Source organism: Neophocaena asiaeorientalis, unplaced genomic scaffold (assembly GCF_003031525.2).
Source record: "Neophocaena asiaeorientalis asiaeorientalis breed wild unplaced genomic scaffold, Neophocaena_asiaeorientalis_V1.1 scaffold75, whole genome shotgun sequence".
Taxonomy (NCBI): Eukaryota; Metazoa; Chordata; class Mammalia; order Artiodactyla; family Phocoenidae; genus Neophocaena; species Neophocaena asiaeorientalis.
This window is the reverse complement of record NW_020172719.1, coordinates 1,228,853-1,245,794: the sequence shown is the minus strand read 5'-3', so window position 1 is coordinate 1,245,794 and position 16,942 is coordinate 1,228,853. Positions and strand designations below refer to the sequence as shown.

At 51.8% G+C, this 16,942-nt stretch overlaps 1 protein-coding gene across 1 annotated transcript in view; it reads left to right on the top strand.

Annotated features, from left to right (window-relative positions):
• Positions 1–9,061: 9,061 nt before the first annotated feature.
• The window catches only part of SLC6A1 (solute carrier family 6 member 1), an 18,329-nt gene continuing 10,448 nt past the window's right edge, over positions 9,062–16,942 (top strand). Inside the window, exons 1-8 of the mRNA XM_024740219.1 lie at positions 9,062–9,111; positions 10,436–10,765; positions 11,191–11,322; positions 11,845–11,945; positions 12,716–12,825; positions 13,232–13,364; positions 16,358–16,492; positions 16,730–16,833. Coding sequence (XP_024595987.1) covers positions 10,528–10,765; positions 11,191–11,322; positions 11,845–11,945; positions 12,716–12,825; positions 13,232–13,364; positions 16,358–16,492; positions 16,730–16,833 — 953 coding nt within the window. The 5' untranslated portion in view covers positions 9,062–9,111; positions 10,436–10,527. The remainder of the gene's footprint in view (positions 9,112–10,435; positions 10,766–11,190; positions 11,323–11,844; positions 11,946–12,715; positions 12,826–13,231; positions 13,365–16,357; positions 16,493–16,729; positions 16,834–16,942) is intronic.

Genomic DNA, 16,942 nt, shown 5'->3' with positions numbered 1-16,942 from the left:
TACGCATCAGGATAGGAGCCAAGTTGTGTAGAGTGACTGGGCCTTCCCCATGGCCCCCACCCCCGCCCACAGTCCCAGCTCAGGCACTGTCCTTCCATCCCTGACCTCCCCACATACACAGCTGACGGGTTCTTGCCAAATCACCATCAGATCAGATCTCTCCACCTTCAAAGGCTCCAAGGTCCCCAAGCTCCCGCCTTCCCAGTACTCACTGTGGGGAGGGGCAATTAAAAGCATCGGCTTCGGAGTTGAGCTGTTATCTCCAGATCTGGGACCGTGGGCAAGTTGCTGTCCTCCTTTGAGCCTCAGTCTCCGTATCTGTGAGAATTAAGTACGAGCATCTGTGAGATGCACTGAACAGAGTAAGCACTGAATAAACCTTTGGCACGATCACTGTTCTTATTGCAGGACACAGGGCACCCCCTTTTCCTGCATTCAGAGCCCTTTACTGCTACTGCCACCTCCCCAGCCAAGCTCCCTAAATGACCCCAGATTCTGTCCAACCAAGCCAGGCCCCTCACTGTCTCTAAAAACATTATGCTTTTCCCCTGTCCTCTCTGCCTGAGATGGACCAGAAGCAGTTAGGCTTGTGGTTAGGAGCAAGGATTCTAGTCCTGCTTCTGTAGCTGTGATTATAAAAGGAATGTCCCCATTTCTGTCCCCTTTCCACTAGCCCAAATGCCATCATCTCCCAGTTTCTTGCCTGAACCCAGGCCCCCTTTATCTGGGCCATGGAAGAACTTACTGCATGGATGTTGGTTATCCACGCGGCCCGTCACCCAGCTGTCCCCAGCGCTCAGTGGCGGCAGACTCAGACGATCCCTCTGCACCCAGCATGGGACCTGGCTCCCTGGAGGTGCGAGGTTGATGCAGGTCGGTTTGGATTGAAAATTACCTCGACAAAGCGAGGTGCTCGGTCGGGCATTGTGGACAATTAGCGGCCAGACAGATGTTAGCAAACCGCTGATTGTGTGAGCGAGGCAGGGGGGCTGAGATGAGAATGAGGATGGGAGTCAGGAGGATGCTGGCGGCCAGAGTCTGACTCCTCTCACACAGAAGGGAACGCAGGCACAGAGAGGGAAAGGGCCTGGCTCAAGGTCACACAGCTGGTAGTGTGTGGAGTGAGGATTCAGACTGGGGTCTGCAGACTCCAGAGTCTGAAGCTAACTGTGCTTCCTCCTCTGCTGGGCCCTAGGAAGGCCCTCTCCCTGCTGCAAGCACAGGCCGTGTCTGCAGGTGGAGGTAGAGCTGGGGACTCCCAGAGGGGATCGCCACCCCTGGGGCTGGCTGTCTCCTGGGGGACTCTCGTTAGGGCCCCAGCCCCAGGGGCCTGGTGAGAGCTGTTCAGCCTGGATCCCACGTGACCTCTTGTCGGCTCCCAGGACCCCTGCAGGGTTTGCCCAGTATGACCATGGGGACAAGTTAGCCTTTCATGAAGCCAGACCTCAGAGGATGAGTGTGAGCAGCCTCTTTTGGGTTTCCTATAAAGAGCAGCAGGCCTTGTCCTTGGGGGTTTGCCCTGGAAGGAATTACCATTCTCCCACACCCTAAAGGTGGGGCTCAGGGGTTCCGCAGGCACCTTGCTAGAGACACTGGTTGAGTGCGGATACAGGAGCCCAGCTGCCTGGGTTCCAGTCCTGGCCCCCCATGTTCCTAGCTGGGAGACCTTTGGCAATTCCCTTTCCCTCCCTCTGCCTTGGTTTACCCATCAGTAAAATGTGGGAGAGGGGTGAGAACGGCCGTTTACTATCCATAAAGCATTTAGAGCAGGCCCTGGCATTGTCAGCTAAGCACTCAGCTGACTTCTTTCTCGTACTGTGAGCTCTCCTTTCTCTTTCCGTTTTGTTAATGAAAAGTTGGGGACTTTTTCCTGTGTGCAGCCGCAGAGAAAAGAGCAGCATGACTTATTTCACCTTTGAATGCGTCTAGGAAACCTCCAGCTGTTATAAACCTGACTTTTTTCTCACTCTGGTTGTTGGTGTGGGGTGGTGCCCTCTAACCTTCTTGTACATTCTGGTTTAGGGGGCACCCTAGAAAACCAGACTTCCAGGCTCTCCAAGGCTGCAGGCCGAGGGGAAGGGCTTGCACCTCGGTTTCGTTGTCTGTCGAGGGCTGTGGGACCAGGCAAACCCCTTTCCATGCTGTCACCGCTCTTCCTCCCCAGAACCCAGCAGGCAGACGCTTCAGAGAGTTTCACCCAAGCCAGTGTCTGGGAGGCAGGTGGTAGGTGAGCAGAGGGCCTGGGCTAAATTCCTGTGTGACCTTGGGCAGGTTATTTGACCTCTCTGAGCCCCAGTACCATTATCTGCAAAGTGGGACGAATAATCATTTTAGCTTCACTGTGTTTAGCACTTGCTGGGCCAGGCCAAGGGCTAGAAAATCTAAATCTAGCCCTGGGCCTGTGTAAAGTGACCATTGGCCGTATTTCCTGTTAAAACAAACAGTTTGGGAAAATATGTAACTTACATGAAAGTCACACTGGTATGTTGTAGAGAAGCGGCATTCAACACTTAATACTGGGAAATGCGCCTGGGGCTGCAGATGACCTCTCAGGTTTGTTGAACCAACGGAGGGCTTTGCACCTAGATGTGAAGCTTCTTTCCTTCCTGTCTTAAGTAAGAGTGTGCAGGGGGCTGAGATTTGGGGTGGTGGGGGTCTGTAAGGGTCATATGACTCATGTGCTATGTGACCTTGGACCAGCCACCAGCCCTTTCTGGGCCTTTTTTTCCATCTGTAGACTGTTGCTATAGGCCAGGTGTACCCATGTGGCATGGAACAGACTTGAACCAGGAAGGAGGCTGCCTTGGTCCTGGCCCCAAGCCGCACTGGTCCAAGGATGAGAGCCTAACGCCTGGACCTGCAGCCATCCGTTTTGCCTGCAGCTTGCACCCTGGCAAAGACTGACTCCTCACCGCCAGACGGGGTTCAGGCCTCTGAGGCCTAAGCCCTGAGGCCTTGGAGATCCTCTCGAGCTGCCCCTTCTCCATCAGAGCACCTTCTCCAGGGAGCCGTCACTGACCTCCAGGGCAATCTGTGGCAAGGGCTGCCCACAGCACCAGCCCTCCACCTGCACAATCCACCCTCCCTCTACCCTTCTGCACTGGATCATCAGCTATTAATTGGTCCTCACATTTGTATGGCGTTTTTCGATTACAAAGCACTTCCGTGGCCATTCATCTCTTTGAATGGCAATCTAAGCTGCTATTTATTGAGTGCTTCCTGTGTGCCAGGCCCTCTGCTTTCCCTGGTCTCATTCCATGCATTATCTCACTTCAGAGTTTCACAGCAATCCTATGAAGTGTAAGGGTCCGTATTTGCAGACAAGGAAACTGAGGCTCAAGCAAGCTAAATATCTAGCCCCTGGTCACGCAGGGATTTGAATCAAGCTCCATGAAATAGTCAGGGTCACCCATAGCCTACCGCCTCTGAAGCTGCCGTGTGCACCTGAATCCCTGGGACCTCGTTAAAGTGCAGCTTCTGATTCTGTGGGTCTGGAGTGGGGCCTAGGACTCTGCATTTCTGACAGGCTGCCGGTGATGCTGATGCTGCCCACGGAGAACCACACTTTGAGTAGCAAGGCTCTGAATCACTGAGCCATGTGAGACTCCTTTACAGTAGCCTCAGGCTGGTAAGCCTTAGTTTCCCCATCTGTCAGATGGGTGAAATAGCCCTTGGCTTCTAGAGGTGGGAGGAGGACTGGATGACGTAGCACCTGTGAAATGCCTGGCACACAACAGGCGCTCAATAAATGCTGGCTCTTCTCCCTTGGTAGGAGCTGGCGTGGGTCTGGGTGCACAACAGACGCTCAATAAAGCCTTGTCCAATGGACTGAGCTTAGCGTTTCTCCCTAAAGGAGAGAATAAACAGTATTGTTTCCCCTTGGCATGCTGCCAAACCCAATATTAATTTTTTTCTTGAACCGCAGAGTTTCAAAAAGAAAGAAAAGGGAGTAGAGTGATTGCAGCAAGGCTCTGAAGCAAGGCTCTGTAATTTCTGTAATTACAGAATGGGAGCAAAACAAAGCAGGAGTGCGCACAGCGTCATGGGAGGGAGCGGCCGCCTCCCGGCCTGCTGCCCCCCCTCCCTGCCTCCGGCTCTTCCCGGTGCCCCACTTGCTCCCAGTGGGTTCTGGGCCCAGCCCTGGCCCTAGACAATGACAGCCTGAGACTAGGCCTTGGCCTTTCTGCCTCTGCCCAGGTCCCTGCCCCACGCAGCCGCCCATCCCTCTGGTGCAGTAGGACAGAGGGGGATTGTCCAAGGCAGCTGCTACATGCTCCCCTCCCCCAGCCTGCCATCTGGCCTGGGCTGGGCTGCTGACAGCCCATCCTCCAGCAAGGTTTGCGGGGCCCCACCTCCAGGATAGATCCCCGTCCACTCCTCACCATCCCTGGCCTGGCTGCCACTGTTCAGGTCACCGTCATCCCTCGCGTGGACTCTCAGCTCTTAAGGAGCCTCCCTGCTTCCACCCTTGCTCTTGGGCAGCCTCTTCTGGGCAGCCAGGGTGAGACTCATAAATGTAAGTCAGGCCACCACCACCACTTAAACCCTCCACTTTCTCCGTTCCCCTTTAGAATAAAATCTGAGCTCCTTGCCGTGGTCTCTGAGACTTTGCATGATCTAGCCCCTGCCTGCCTCTAACTAGATCTGTCCCCTCCTGCCCTGGGACTCCCACGACCCTGGCCTCCATGCCGTCTCGCAAACATGCCAAACTTATTCCTGCCTCAGGGCCTTTGCACTTGCTGTTCCCTCTCGTTAAAATGCTGTATTCTAGAGCATCACATTTCTGGCTCCTAATTCAAACTGAAAAAAAATTTTGTTCAGGCCAAATAAAGCAAGCCCAAGGGCCAATTTTGACCCATGTTGCCACTCCTGATCTAGAGCTTCCAAACTCCACATGTTTTCTTTTCCTTACAAAGCATTTCCTCATTCAGGGATTGGCAGACATATTCTTCCTGCTTGGTTTGGCCCCATTTTATCGATGGTGCTCATTGAGGAAGGATGGGGCATCATGGGAACATCTTTAGCATCTTCCTGTCTCGAATCTCTTTCTCTAACTCCATCCTCCCCAGAGCCTCCCTGAGTGAGTCTTCTTCTATAATATGAACTTGATCACATTGTCACCCCTGTCCCATCCCTGCAGTTGGTCCCTAAGTTCCCTGGCCTGGCTTTTGAGTCCCTTCACAAACTAAACTTCCTAGCTTCAAACCTCCCTACCTTTGTTCATGTGTTTCCCTCTACTTGGGATGCCCTTTCCCTCTTTTTGAGCCTATGAACACCTATGCAACCTTCAAAACCCAGCTCAAATGTCCCTTCATCTGGAATACCTTCTCTGGCTGAATTAAATCATTCCTTCTAGGCCTGTCTGGTTCATACAGTCTTGTAGCACTTATCATAGAGTATTATGAATAACTGTAGCAGAGCTATTTCTCTTTAAAGGCTGTGACCTTGTCAAGGTCAGGAACCTTGTCTTATTAATCCTTGCCACCTGACCATCCAGCCCAGCTCCGTGCACACATTAGGCTCTCAGTATGTAGTTACAAAATAGAATCTTTCTACTGGCACCTGTTAGATCACTGGTTCAAACTCTGGTGACCAGTGTGTAGTTCAGAATGCAAAACGCTTGGAACAACTGTCCCATCGCCAGTTCAGCTCTTGGAACGAGCTCAGTAAATGCTTGTTGAATGAATGAAGGTGTGAAGGTGAGTGAATACGAGGACTTGTCGCTTGTGGTCTCACATTAACTGTACCATTTAGAACGTTGCTTTGGTGGAGTTCAGTGAATGGTGGCACGTGAACGACTGGATTCTTGGTCTGCAGAATATTGCCACCTGACGAGGAAGAACGGGGAGACTCTGGAAGAAGTCCTTGGAAACATGCTTCAAATCTTGAGGTGGTGAGGCCTCTCCTTCCACCAGCTCCGCCAGCAGATAAAGGAGGAAGAGGAAAGAGAGGTGGGGCCTCCCTGCCACCGACCCGCAGAGCCATCCTCCGACCCGGAGCGGCGCCAGCACTGCAGAGCACGGGTGCCAGTTTCAGGAAAGAGAGAGTAACACCGGTGAAAAGGTTGCTTCTGCTTCAGAGATCATTAATTTTCTAGAAAGACAGTGGGTTCCCTTGCCATGAACATGCATGTGCCTGTGCTTTCTGTGTGCCGTTCTTCATGGGGGAGGGGGCGACAGGTGAACCAGCCAGGTCAGGAATTAAAGTTACCTGAGCAGTGCGTGAATGAGGCCGCTTCCTGGAGCCGCTCTGGGTTAGCACCGGGTCCCAGGCTTTTTCACTAATGGGGGCCTTTTATCATTTTCCTCCCATCGCTGAGATGTTTTGGAATTTCTTTTCTTACCAGATTTTATTTACTACAGAACAATACTTTTTCTTATTAACCAAACACACAAAGGTACCACTGCTGGCTTCTGACTGGCCCAAGGTGATCAGCTAGACCGCTCTGAGCTGGTATAAAGACAGCCCAAAGCAAAGGGCTTGACATTTTTATTAGCTAGTATTCCCCATGACGACTAAAGGATTGATTCATATCTGGCTTCTGAAAATGCTGGAAGTCGCTCCAGGGCCTGAATAATAAGCCCTCAATAAATGTTAGCTGCTATTCGTATTACAGTTATGGTTGTTACGTCATCATCATCTCTGTGGCCTTCTGGGAAGCTGAGAACACGAGAGTAAGAGCCACGATCCGTACACAGATGGCAGCAATCACGATGATAATGGCTGAAACTCCCTGCACCCTCGCTGTGAGCCGGGTGTTCTTTCCCATGCTTTACAGGCATGTCTCATTTACTCTTCCCACAACCCTTGGAGGGAGGCATGATTTCCCCCCCATTTTACAGATGAGGATCAAAGAGGTGACGTAACTCGCCCAACGTAAGTGTCGGAGGGAGCGGAGGTCTGTCTGATTTAGGCCTGGGCTGGTCCTTGCAGGAAGGGCCTTCTCAGTCTGATTCCTCAAAGAAGCATCATTTATATTAATTCCTGGCTTTACATTCTTGATCCTGGAAAACTGCACGTATGGTTATATGGCTCTTCACAGGGAAGTTGCAGACATCTGGCTGAATCTGTATACTTTCCCTAGTTCTGGAAATTGCACATATGTCTTCCTCGTTGTGAGTTCTTTGGAGCAGCCGCCCTCTTTGATCTCTCCGGAGGGCTTCAATATACTCATGGAGAAGACGATGGAATAAACTTCCTGGTGAACCGGAGCTCTCCTCCTTCAGCCTTGAGCGGTTCCCTCAAAGGATATACACACCCCGTTCCACCTGGCTCAACACGCCCTGCCATCTTTCTACCTCTGTCTCTGAATGGTGTCAGATGATCCTGTGGCCCAGGGCACACACCAGTTTCCAAAGCCCAGTAGATTTTAGAGTTTGGTTTGATTTGAGTCTCCCTGAGAATCAACAAGTAAAGCCAGAATGAAGGCCAGAAGTTGGTGTTCCTCCAGGACACAGGGGTGTGTGCAGAGATTCAGGATTGTAGCCGGAACCCCGGGCCCAACCTGCAAAAATGGGGAATTTGTTTTACAACCGTGGGGATGCTTTGTAAACTCCGAGAGCAGGAACGTAGCCAGTCTTAAGAAAGCCTGGAACCGCAGAGTAGAATGCCTTGGAGACCCTCTCTTTGTCGTTTGAGCTCTGATTTCCTCCCTCCTCAGCACACCAACTCTCTCTGCTGCTCTGAGGACAAGGTGGGCAAAAGATGGCCGCCTCAGAGTTCCCAAGTCGCTGGAGAGACTGCCTTCTTTCTCGGCCCCGCGCCGGATTCCCAGGGAAGGAGGCTCGATTGACTTGCCGGGGTCAGGTGACCAGCCCTGGTGCAAAGTGGTTGGATCATTTTGAACAAATATGGAGGCTAGTACCTGTAAGGTTAAATCGTGGAGACAGTTAAGGGCATCATTGTCTTAACAGTTAATGGTTGACCCTTCCTCCCCCAAAAGAGGGTCTGCTTTAGCCTCTCCCCACTTTCCTGAGGCTGCTCTGTCCCCAAGATTCCCTGGTGGACATAGAATCGGCTGCCTCCTGCCATTCCTGGTGTTAGGAGGCAGTCACCCTACCCGAGTCTGGAGTTCCCTCTGATGTTCCCCTGCTCAGGCCAGGACCTAGATGGGCATCTGAGACCATCCTTGAGAACAAGAAGCAGGGTTGGCGGTAAAGTTTGGATTATCCGAAGGTGGTCTGGTTCTCTGTGAACTCTAGGAAGAGACAGTGGAGTTTCGTAACAGGGACTGCATGTGGTGGGGGGATGAGTGCACAGCAAACAGGGTGCCCCCAGGTGGGGCAGAGCTGAGGGGAGGGGCCACTGGGACAGGGCCAGGCCCACGCCACACGTTGCTTTGGCTCAGCTCCTACACCTGAGAGCCCACTAGCCAGTGCTCACGTGCTCCGTTTGCTCTGAGGGTTCCATAAGTTTATTCTGGTATTTTAATTTTTTTTAAAAATGTGGAACATTATAGAAATCCAGAAAAGCGCAAAGAAGAAAATACAACTCAGAAACTGCTCACTGTGAATGTCTTAGGGTATATCCTTCTGGTGTTTTAGGTTTTGATTTTTTTTTTTAATGAACAGTTTTGGGGGGATGGGGCAAAAATGGGGTCACACTAAATGAACTGTTTTGAAACCTACTTTCTCCACTCTCTCCCATATTCGTACATGGTCTTTGGCAACACTTCTGCAAGTTTGGATGGAGGATGGAGAAAAATATCTGCTGCCTTCATTGGCTCCCCACGGGGCCCTGCGGAGCTGCAGCCCCTCTCTTGATTTCTCTTTTCCTTCTGGTAAAATTATGGAACGTCTTCCTCACGTCACCCTCATGCCCACCCCCACTACTGTCCCGAGGGCAGCAAGCCCACTCCTGCACGTTCCCAGTGCCGGGGACTGGCATCTTGCTGTGTGCACACGCCGTGGTCACCCCTGCTGGGTGGCTCCATGGGGCCCACCTACAGCTCAGATGCTGGCAGGCTTCCTGCACTCCTGCTGCTCTCTGCCCAGGGCTGCCATCAGCCCATCTGTCCGTTCAACGTCCCTCCTGTCCTCTGCTTTGCAGGCTCTCGCCCAGGGGTTGCAGAGGGAGCTGCTCTGGAGCTGACCCAGCACAGAAAACCATCAGGTAACATCAACAACCAAAATCAAAACAACCATCTATGGAGGAGTTCTTTTCTGAACCATTTGGGTGAAAAGCACCCTCACAGCCATTAAAGTTTATTTTGGCCATAATTCTACAAGCCAGATAGGATTCCCCCCCCCCCATTTTACAAGTGGAAAAACTGAGGCCAGAGAAATCAAGAGTAGTACTTAGGGTCACTCTGCTGGTGAAAGGTGGACTGGAGATGTGAATCCAGGACAGGTCTGATCCAGTGTCATATGCTGTCTTCTACCCCATGCTGCCTCTGCAAATAAAGAGGTAAGAAGGGTGCAGAATGTAGGTAGAACATCTGGGGGAGACCGAGGGTCAGAGAGGTCATCCAAGCTGGTAGTCCTTCCTTGCCTGAGGGCTGGGCTGGGCTCCCGGCCTAAGAATCTCCTTTATCGGGATTTGTTAAAAGTATAGTACATATGTATATGTATAACTGATTCACTTTGTTACAAAGCAGAAACTAACACACCATTGTAAAGCAATTATACTCAGATAAAGATGTAAAAAAAAAAAAAGTATAGATCTGGGGCTGTCTCCTAGAGATTCTGATGTGGCACATCTGGGGAGGGACCTGGGGACCTGTGTCTTTGTAGAGCTTCCTAAATGACTTGGAAACACAGCCAGGCTTGGGGACTGCTGATGAATTAGTAGCAGGTCCTCACTGTTTGCAGCCACTGGGTGCTCATTAAGTGAAGAACAACAGCCCAGTAAGGGGTCCACTACGATCATCCTCAAATTAAAAGATAGGGAGAGTGAGGCCCAGAGAGGTTAAGAAGCTTACTCAAAGTCACACAGCTCCAAAGTGGCAAAGAGGACTTTGATCATGATCAGAGTCTGTGCTCACATACCGCCTTCACCTACCGCTGCAGCCAGGAAACCTCCCTATTCAGCCTCACAGGAAAATCCTGCATTGCTTACCCTGCCTTGGCTATTACGGCCTCAGCGAATGGAAAATCTCCCAACTGCATCCTGGGAGGCAAAGGTGAAGTGCACATAATATTTCTGTTTGGAATTTTGGTTGCCTGGGGCTACTCTCTGACATGGACACATAACGGAGGGCACGTGACATAGATGGCCCGCGTTGATGCTAGCCCAGGAGACGTCAAGACCACATTCTCACATGCTGACCTTGGAAGCAAAAGGCATCTTCCTTCCTCCTGGGGCAGGAGCTGGCAGGAAAAAGAGGGCGAGCCCTCTTCGTCCCTTGGTTTGTGGGTTATTTTGTTTTGTTATTTTGGGGCGGCTCCAGGATCTTAACACCTTCAGTGCCTGTCACACTATCCCTCTGTTCTCCTAGGGTGACCTTGAGCCGCAAAACTGCTGTCCACGTGGACCAGGGCTGACAACGCACGTCCGTCTGCCAGGACCCCTGTGTCCAAACTCCGAGACATGGCGACCAATGGCAGCAAGGTGGCCGATGGGCAGATCTCCACGGAGGTCAGCGAGGTCCCCGTGGCCAATGACAAGCCCAAAACACTGGTGGTCAAGGTGCAGAAAAAGGCGGCGGACCTTCCAGACCGGGACACATGGAAGGGCCGCTTCGACTTCCTCATGTCCTGCGTGGGCTACGCCATCGGGCTGGGCAACGTCTGGAGGTTCCCATATCTCTGCGGGAAAAACGGTGGCGGTAGGTGCTGGCCTGGTGACCTCCTGCTGGGTCTGCACACCACCACCACCCCCGACACACACACACGGAGAGTGTCCTGCTTAGGCATTTTCTGGGGTGACCTTGGGGAAATGGGTCCCTAAAGACTCCAATGGGAGTGCCAGGCCCCACTTCTGCTTCTTGTCCTTTTCCAAAGGACTCCCAAAGGGCAGTAGTCCTCTGTTAATGATGCCCAAAAGTTCCCGTCTTCATTCTGCAAAGTGCAGGGCATGGGTCTTGAGCAAAGGACGTCCTCGGGCCTCACTTTGGCTTTGGGTGCTGCTTTTAAGGCAGAATATATTGAAATCGTGGCAGGGACCCCAGAACGCCCCGCTGTGATGCTCTCTCTGACCGACCGGGTTTCTCAAAGCTCAAGGCCACGAGCATCTCTCTTCTCGACCCCGCAGGGGCCTTCCTGATCCCCTACTTCTTGACGCTCATCTTTGCGGGGGTCCCGCTCTTCCTGCTGGAGTGCTCCCTGGGCCAGTACACGTCCATCGGGGGCCTGGGGGTGTGGAAGCTGGCCCCCATGTTCAAGGGTGAGTGTGCAGAGTGGAGCTGTGGGTTGTGGTCGTGCTCCTGCCCACAGCTCCGGGCCCTGGACAGAGGGAGCTGTTGGGTCACGTCTGAGCAGCGGGGAGCCCTTGCAGGGGCCAGGTGACCCATGGCAATGCTGGTCAGAGGAGGACCCAGTCCAGAGGCCCCGCACGCACGTCAGCCCGCCCTGCCCCGTGAGCTCATTTCCCCAGCAGGGGCTGGGCGCGACTTCCTCTGCTTCCTTGCTCAGTGCCTGACAGACACTCGGGTGGACACGTGCAGGGTCGTGCTTGCCTGGCAAGCCAAGACCCCGGTCCGCCCTGCGACCAGCCTGTGCTGGGCCCCAGACGCAAGTCCTGGCTCCCTCGTTTGCCATGTGTGTGTGACCTTAGCCAAGTCCCTGCTTCTCTCCAAGTTCCAGTGACACTGTAGATGTCCTGGAAAATGACAACGATGACAGGAGCTGGGATGGTTATGATTCTTACTGTATTAAATGAAGGTCGTGATGATGTGTCTGGTCCCAGGTGTGGGCCTTGCCGCTGCTGTGCTGTCGTTCTGGCTGAACATCTACTACATTGTCATCATCTCTTGGGCCATCTACTACCTGTACAATTCCTTCACCACAGTGAGTGGCCCCTGGGACCACCTGCCCCCCAGAAGGAGCCAGACCCAGACCCCACCCTCCCTCTACTGGGACCACCGTTCCACCGACAGGGCCATTCCTCTGGGTGGCGGGCGTGGTTTGTCTTCAGCAGCCCTTGTGTCCTCGTCATAGCACCATTCGCCCATATTATATAGACCCAGACAGCCTGGGTTCAAATCCTGACCCTAGTCTATACCAACTGTGCCGCTTCAGGAAAGAGACTTAACCTCTCTGAGCCACAGTGCCCTCACTTATAAAATGGGGCTTAAGGTAAAACTCACCTCACCTCATACGGTTGTGTGACGATTAAGGAGTAATATGTGTAAAGTGCTTAGAACCATACCCAGCAAAGAACAAACACTGTAAGTGTTCACTGGTAACTTCATCGTGCACAGGCTCAGACGGGCACAGTTACTTACCCAAGGTCACGTAGCTGGGAAGTGGCCCCAGGGTGGACACAGGAGACCTTATGGTACAGCTCGGAGAGCTGGTTTTCAGAGTGAAAAGGCTGAGGTTCAAATTTCAGCCCTGACATGTAGGAGCTGTGTGGTCTTGAGCAAGTTGCTGCCCCTCTCTGATCTCTAAAATGAGGCTCACAACATGACCTGCATCTGGAGCTGTTGGGAATGGGAGGTGAGGTAATGGCTGTGAGCAGGCTCAGAGGACTGAGAGGATGCACGGGATGTGCCGGGGCCACTGGGGCCAGCTCTTGGGGTCTTATGTGGTTTATCTGTGCCGCTGTGTCTTTGCAGACGCTGCCGTGGAAACAGTGTGACAACCCCTGGAACACAGACCGCTGCTTCTCCAACTACAGCATCGTCAACACCAGCACCATGACCAGCGCCGTGGTGGAGTTCTGGGAGTGAGTGCGGGGCCATCCCTGGGGGCGGTGGCGTATCACTCAGGGCCAGTGAGAACAACAGCGAGCTATTCACTGCAAGATTTTAAGCAGGAAAGTGACGTGATCAGACATTAGAAGGGGCTGGAGTGGGGACAGAGCAGAAGTGAAGGGGGGTGGTCCTGCTGGGAGGCCGCTGCAGACATCCAGACATCCAGGTGAGCAGCCATGGTGGCAGAACTAAGTCACTGGCAGGTCCCTTGAGCAAACAGCACTTTCTCCCGGTTAGTGTAACGGACCCATGGTCCCCGCCCAGCTCTTGGAGCCCAGTGATCACAGCTATCAGCACCATCACGCCCTGGGCGCCCCCGGGTCACCCCAGCCCCCGCCAGCCCCACGTAACTTTGTCCTCCCTCCGATGTTCCACCAGGCGCAACATGCATCAGATGACAGACGGGCTGGATAAGCCAGGTCAAATCCGCTGGCCTCTGGCCATCACCCTGGCCATCGCCTGGATCCTTGTGTATTTCTGTATCTGGAAGGGTGTTGGCTGGACTGGAAAGGTAAGAGGTGTGCACAGTGGGGACCCAAGGGGGATGGGTCTACAAAGGGATCTCTGCTCTGGGTGAGGAGTCAATAGCTCCCAGGAACCCCATCCAGCTTTGACTTAAGCAGGTGCCTTCATCTCTCTGTGCCTCAGTTTCCTTTCCTGTAAAACAGGAATAATATCATTACCTACCTTCTGGGCAGTTTTAAGGATTAAAGGAAATACTGCAAGTCATGCTGTTAGTGCAGTGCCAGGCTCATGGTGAGTCCCTTGAGATCGAGATTCCCCTGGGCCGGGCAGAGCCATTGCAAAGCGGAGGGCAAATGTGGCTCCTGGACCATTTGACAAACCATCCCTGAGATCTACTCTGTTCCAAGCTTTGTTCTAGGTGCAGGTGACCCAGAGGTGAGCACAGTTACATCCCGGCCTTTGAGGAGGTAATAGAGATGGATTGGTTCGTGGTTAAATACTCAGGCCCTGTGTTCAAACGGTTCTGACCCATCTTGGCCATTTATGTGGCTGTGTGACCTGGAACAAATCACTTTGCCTCTCTGAAACTCAGTGTCCTCTTCTGTAAAATAGGACCAATAACTGCTTATCCATTGGTTTGTTATGTGAATCAAATGAGCTGCTGATTTTGTGAAGAAATCAGAAGCTAGCAAGAGGAGTTGTTATTGTTTTCGTTTTTGGCAAAGGCAGAGCCGTGCCAAGCTGGGATGTCCAGCCTGGGGACACCTGGGGATTAAATTGCCAATCAGATCGGGGGTGAGGTGGGGACGGGCCTCACCCCCACCTCTTTCTGTTTTCAAGCCCCATCCCAGGAGTCTGGGGACAGAAGATGGCCAAGTCTCTCACTGGCCTGGACCGGAAGGAAACTCACAGGGCAAGGGTATTGTCTGAGGTCTTAGAGCAAGTAAGGGAAAGAAAGGAAGTGAACTGAATCCGGCTCAGACAGGGAGGTCCAGACTGCCCAAGAAGCTGAATCGAGCAAAACAGAACCTTAGTGAATTACATACTTGGGCACGGACCCAGCTAACGAGAAGCTGCCCAACTGCAGTCAGGTGGGACCTTCGGACCCACCGGGTTCTCAGAACCAAGGCCGCTGTCAGACATCTCTGCTTTGTCCCTAGGCTAGGTGAGCAGGAGGAGGGCACAGGTGTCTCCCAGCCCAACTTTAGGCAGCAGAAGAATGTAGGGCCCAAGGGCTTTGGAGGAGACAGAGCTGAATCTGAATGTCAGTCCCCTGGGCCCTAGCTGTGTGCACTTGGGCAAGTCACTTCACTTTCCCGAGCCTCAGTTTCCTCATCTGCTAAATGGTCACAATAATAGTGCCTTACAGGGTTGTCTCAAAGACTAAGTGAGATAATCAGTCTGCATAGAATGTAGAGCGTATGCCTAGCACACAGTCGGCGCTCATTACATGATGTCTATTATAATTATTTGTGGGTGGTACCTAAAGTTCCTGCTGCCTTAGGAGACTGACTACTTCTTGGGGACAGAGAGTAGAGCCCCTCTCACTGCATCTTTTGAGTGAATCAACCAGTCTATCAATGAGCATTTACTGAGCTCCTACTGTATACCTGGCTCCATGCCAAAGACCCAGTGAAGAGCAAGACATAGATGACATGGATTAAGCATGTTGTATGTCCTCATACACCCAACCTGTCTGAGCAAAAAGGTTGATTGTACCCAGACAAGAAAAAGCTAGGTTCAGAGAGGATGAGAAATTGACCCAGTGTCACACAGCTTGTAGGTGACACAGATGGTTTTAAATCCCCTTTTCCTAATTCCAAGTACAGTGTTTTTTCTGCTGGATCGTGGCTGCCTTTCCTAAGCCTGAAGAGTCTCAGAGTCATCAGGGAGATGAGACTAACCCAGAGAACAATTCATGCTGACCGGGAAGTAGGGGCACATCAGACTTGGAGGTACAGAGGTTACTGAACTTGAAAATTGCTCTTTCACACTGGTGAGCAAAGAAATGCCATTTCAGACAGTGCCGTCAGCCTCTTGATTATCAATTTAAAGTAATTTGTAAGGTGATTATCCTCAGTGCTGGCCCCTTTGTGGGAAAGGCACTGTCTGTAGTACTGGACGAAGTTCCGTTTCTGGGAGGTAATTAGGCAATGTGGATCAAAAAGCCTTGAGACGTTTATTCCTTTTTACTCAGTAATTCCACTTCTAAGAATTTTTCTCGAGAATTGTATAATTTTGTAGACAAAGTTTTATCTACAGGGTGTCCGGTGTAGTAGTATTGAGACTCACATAAAATTGGAAATAACCTGAACGGATAACAGTAGGGGAAATTTAAAAAAGGGTGGTGGGACCTCCTGAGGGACTGTTTTGTATAATTAAAAGTCACAGTGTACGAGACAGTAAAACAGCATTCAGTAAACGAAACAAGAAACAAAGCTGTACGTACTGTGTTTTTTAACTTTAAACATGTTGAATGAAAAGGCAAGTATATAATTTGCGCCTCATTTGTAAGAAAATGTAATCATATATGCAAAGGAAAGTCTCAAAAGAGAATATTAAAATATTAACGTCCATGCACTTATGTATTTGTCAGGCAGTTACTGAGTGTCTACTACATACCATGGACTGTTCTAGGCACTGGGAAAATAGAGAAGTGAACACGACAAGTCCTGTCCCTCATGTAACTTGTATTCTACGGGCTGTTGAAAGGAACTCTAATTTGTGTGTGTATTCATATGTAATTTAAAAATTTCCTTGTCACCACATATATTATTTGAATGCTTTAAATAAAAATTAAAAAATAGGAAGGGTAGGGAAAGGGGAAAAAATGGGTGCTGAGCTGGTTGATTCAGACACCAAGGAGCAGCTTCAGAAAAGTGGCCAAGAGGAGCAGGTTAGGAATCCAGGAAGGCTTCCTGGAGGAAGATGAATTGGAACCAAGCCCAGAGCCACAACAGGTAGGGATGTAGGTAAAGTGGTTAAGGACAGCATGGGTGTGCTGGAAGGGGCGTAACCCTTCGCCCCCTTTCCTCCCAGGTGGTCTACTTCTCTGCCACGTATCCCTACATCATGCTGATCATCCTGTTCTTCCGCGGAGTGACGCTCCCCGGGGCCAAGGAGGGCATCCTCTTCTACATCACGCCCAACTTCCGCAAGCTGTCGGACTCTGAGGTGAGCGACCTCCCGACCTGGTCCTGGAGCGCCCCCCGCTGGGTTAAGAGCACATCTGAGTCCTGAGCCATCGTTTACCACCTTTAGGATAAGTTATCGCACCTCTCGGACCCGCTTATGTGAACTGGGGTTGCTGCCTGGTAGAGCTGGTTAGCACGCGTAAAAGGCCCTGGGGCGTTCCGGGCTATGATTATGACTTTGACGTTTTTGGTTTTTTTTTAATCATTCTGCCTATAGGTGTGGCTGGATGCAGCTACCCAGATCTTTTTCTCCTATGGGCTGGGCCTGGGATCCCTGATCGCTCTAGGCAGCTACAACTCTTTCCACAACAACGTCTACAGGTGCTTCCCCGCGGCCACGCCCCTCCTAGACCACGCCCCTCCCTTGGCCTGTCAAGTCCACCCATCTGTGGGCCAAAACCTTCTGGCCACTCCTTACGGTTCCACCCCT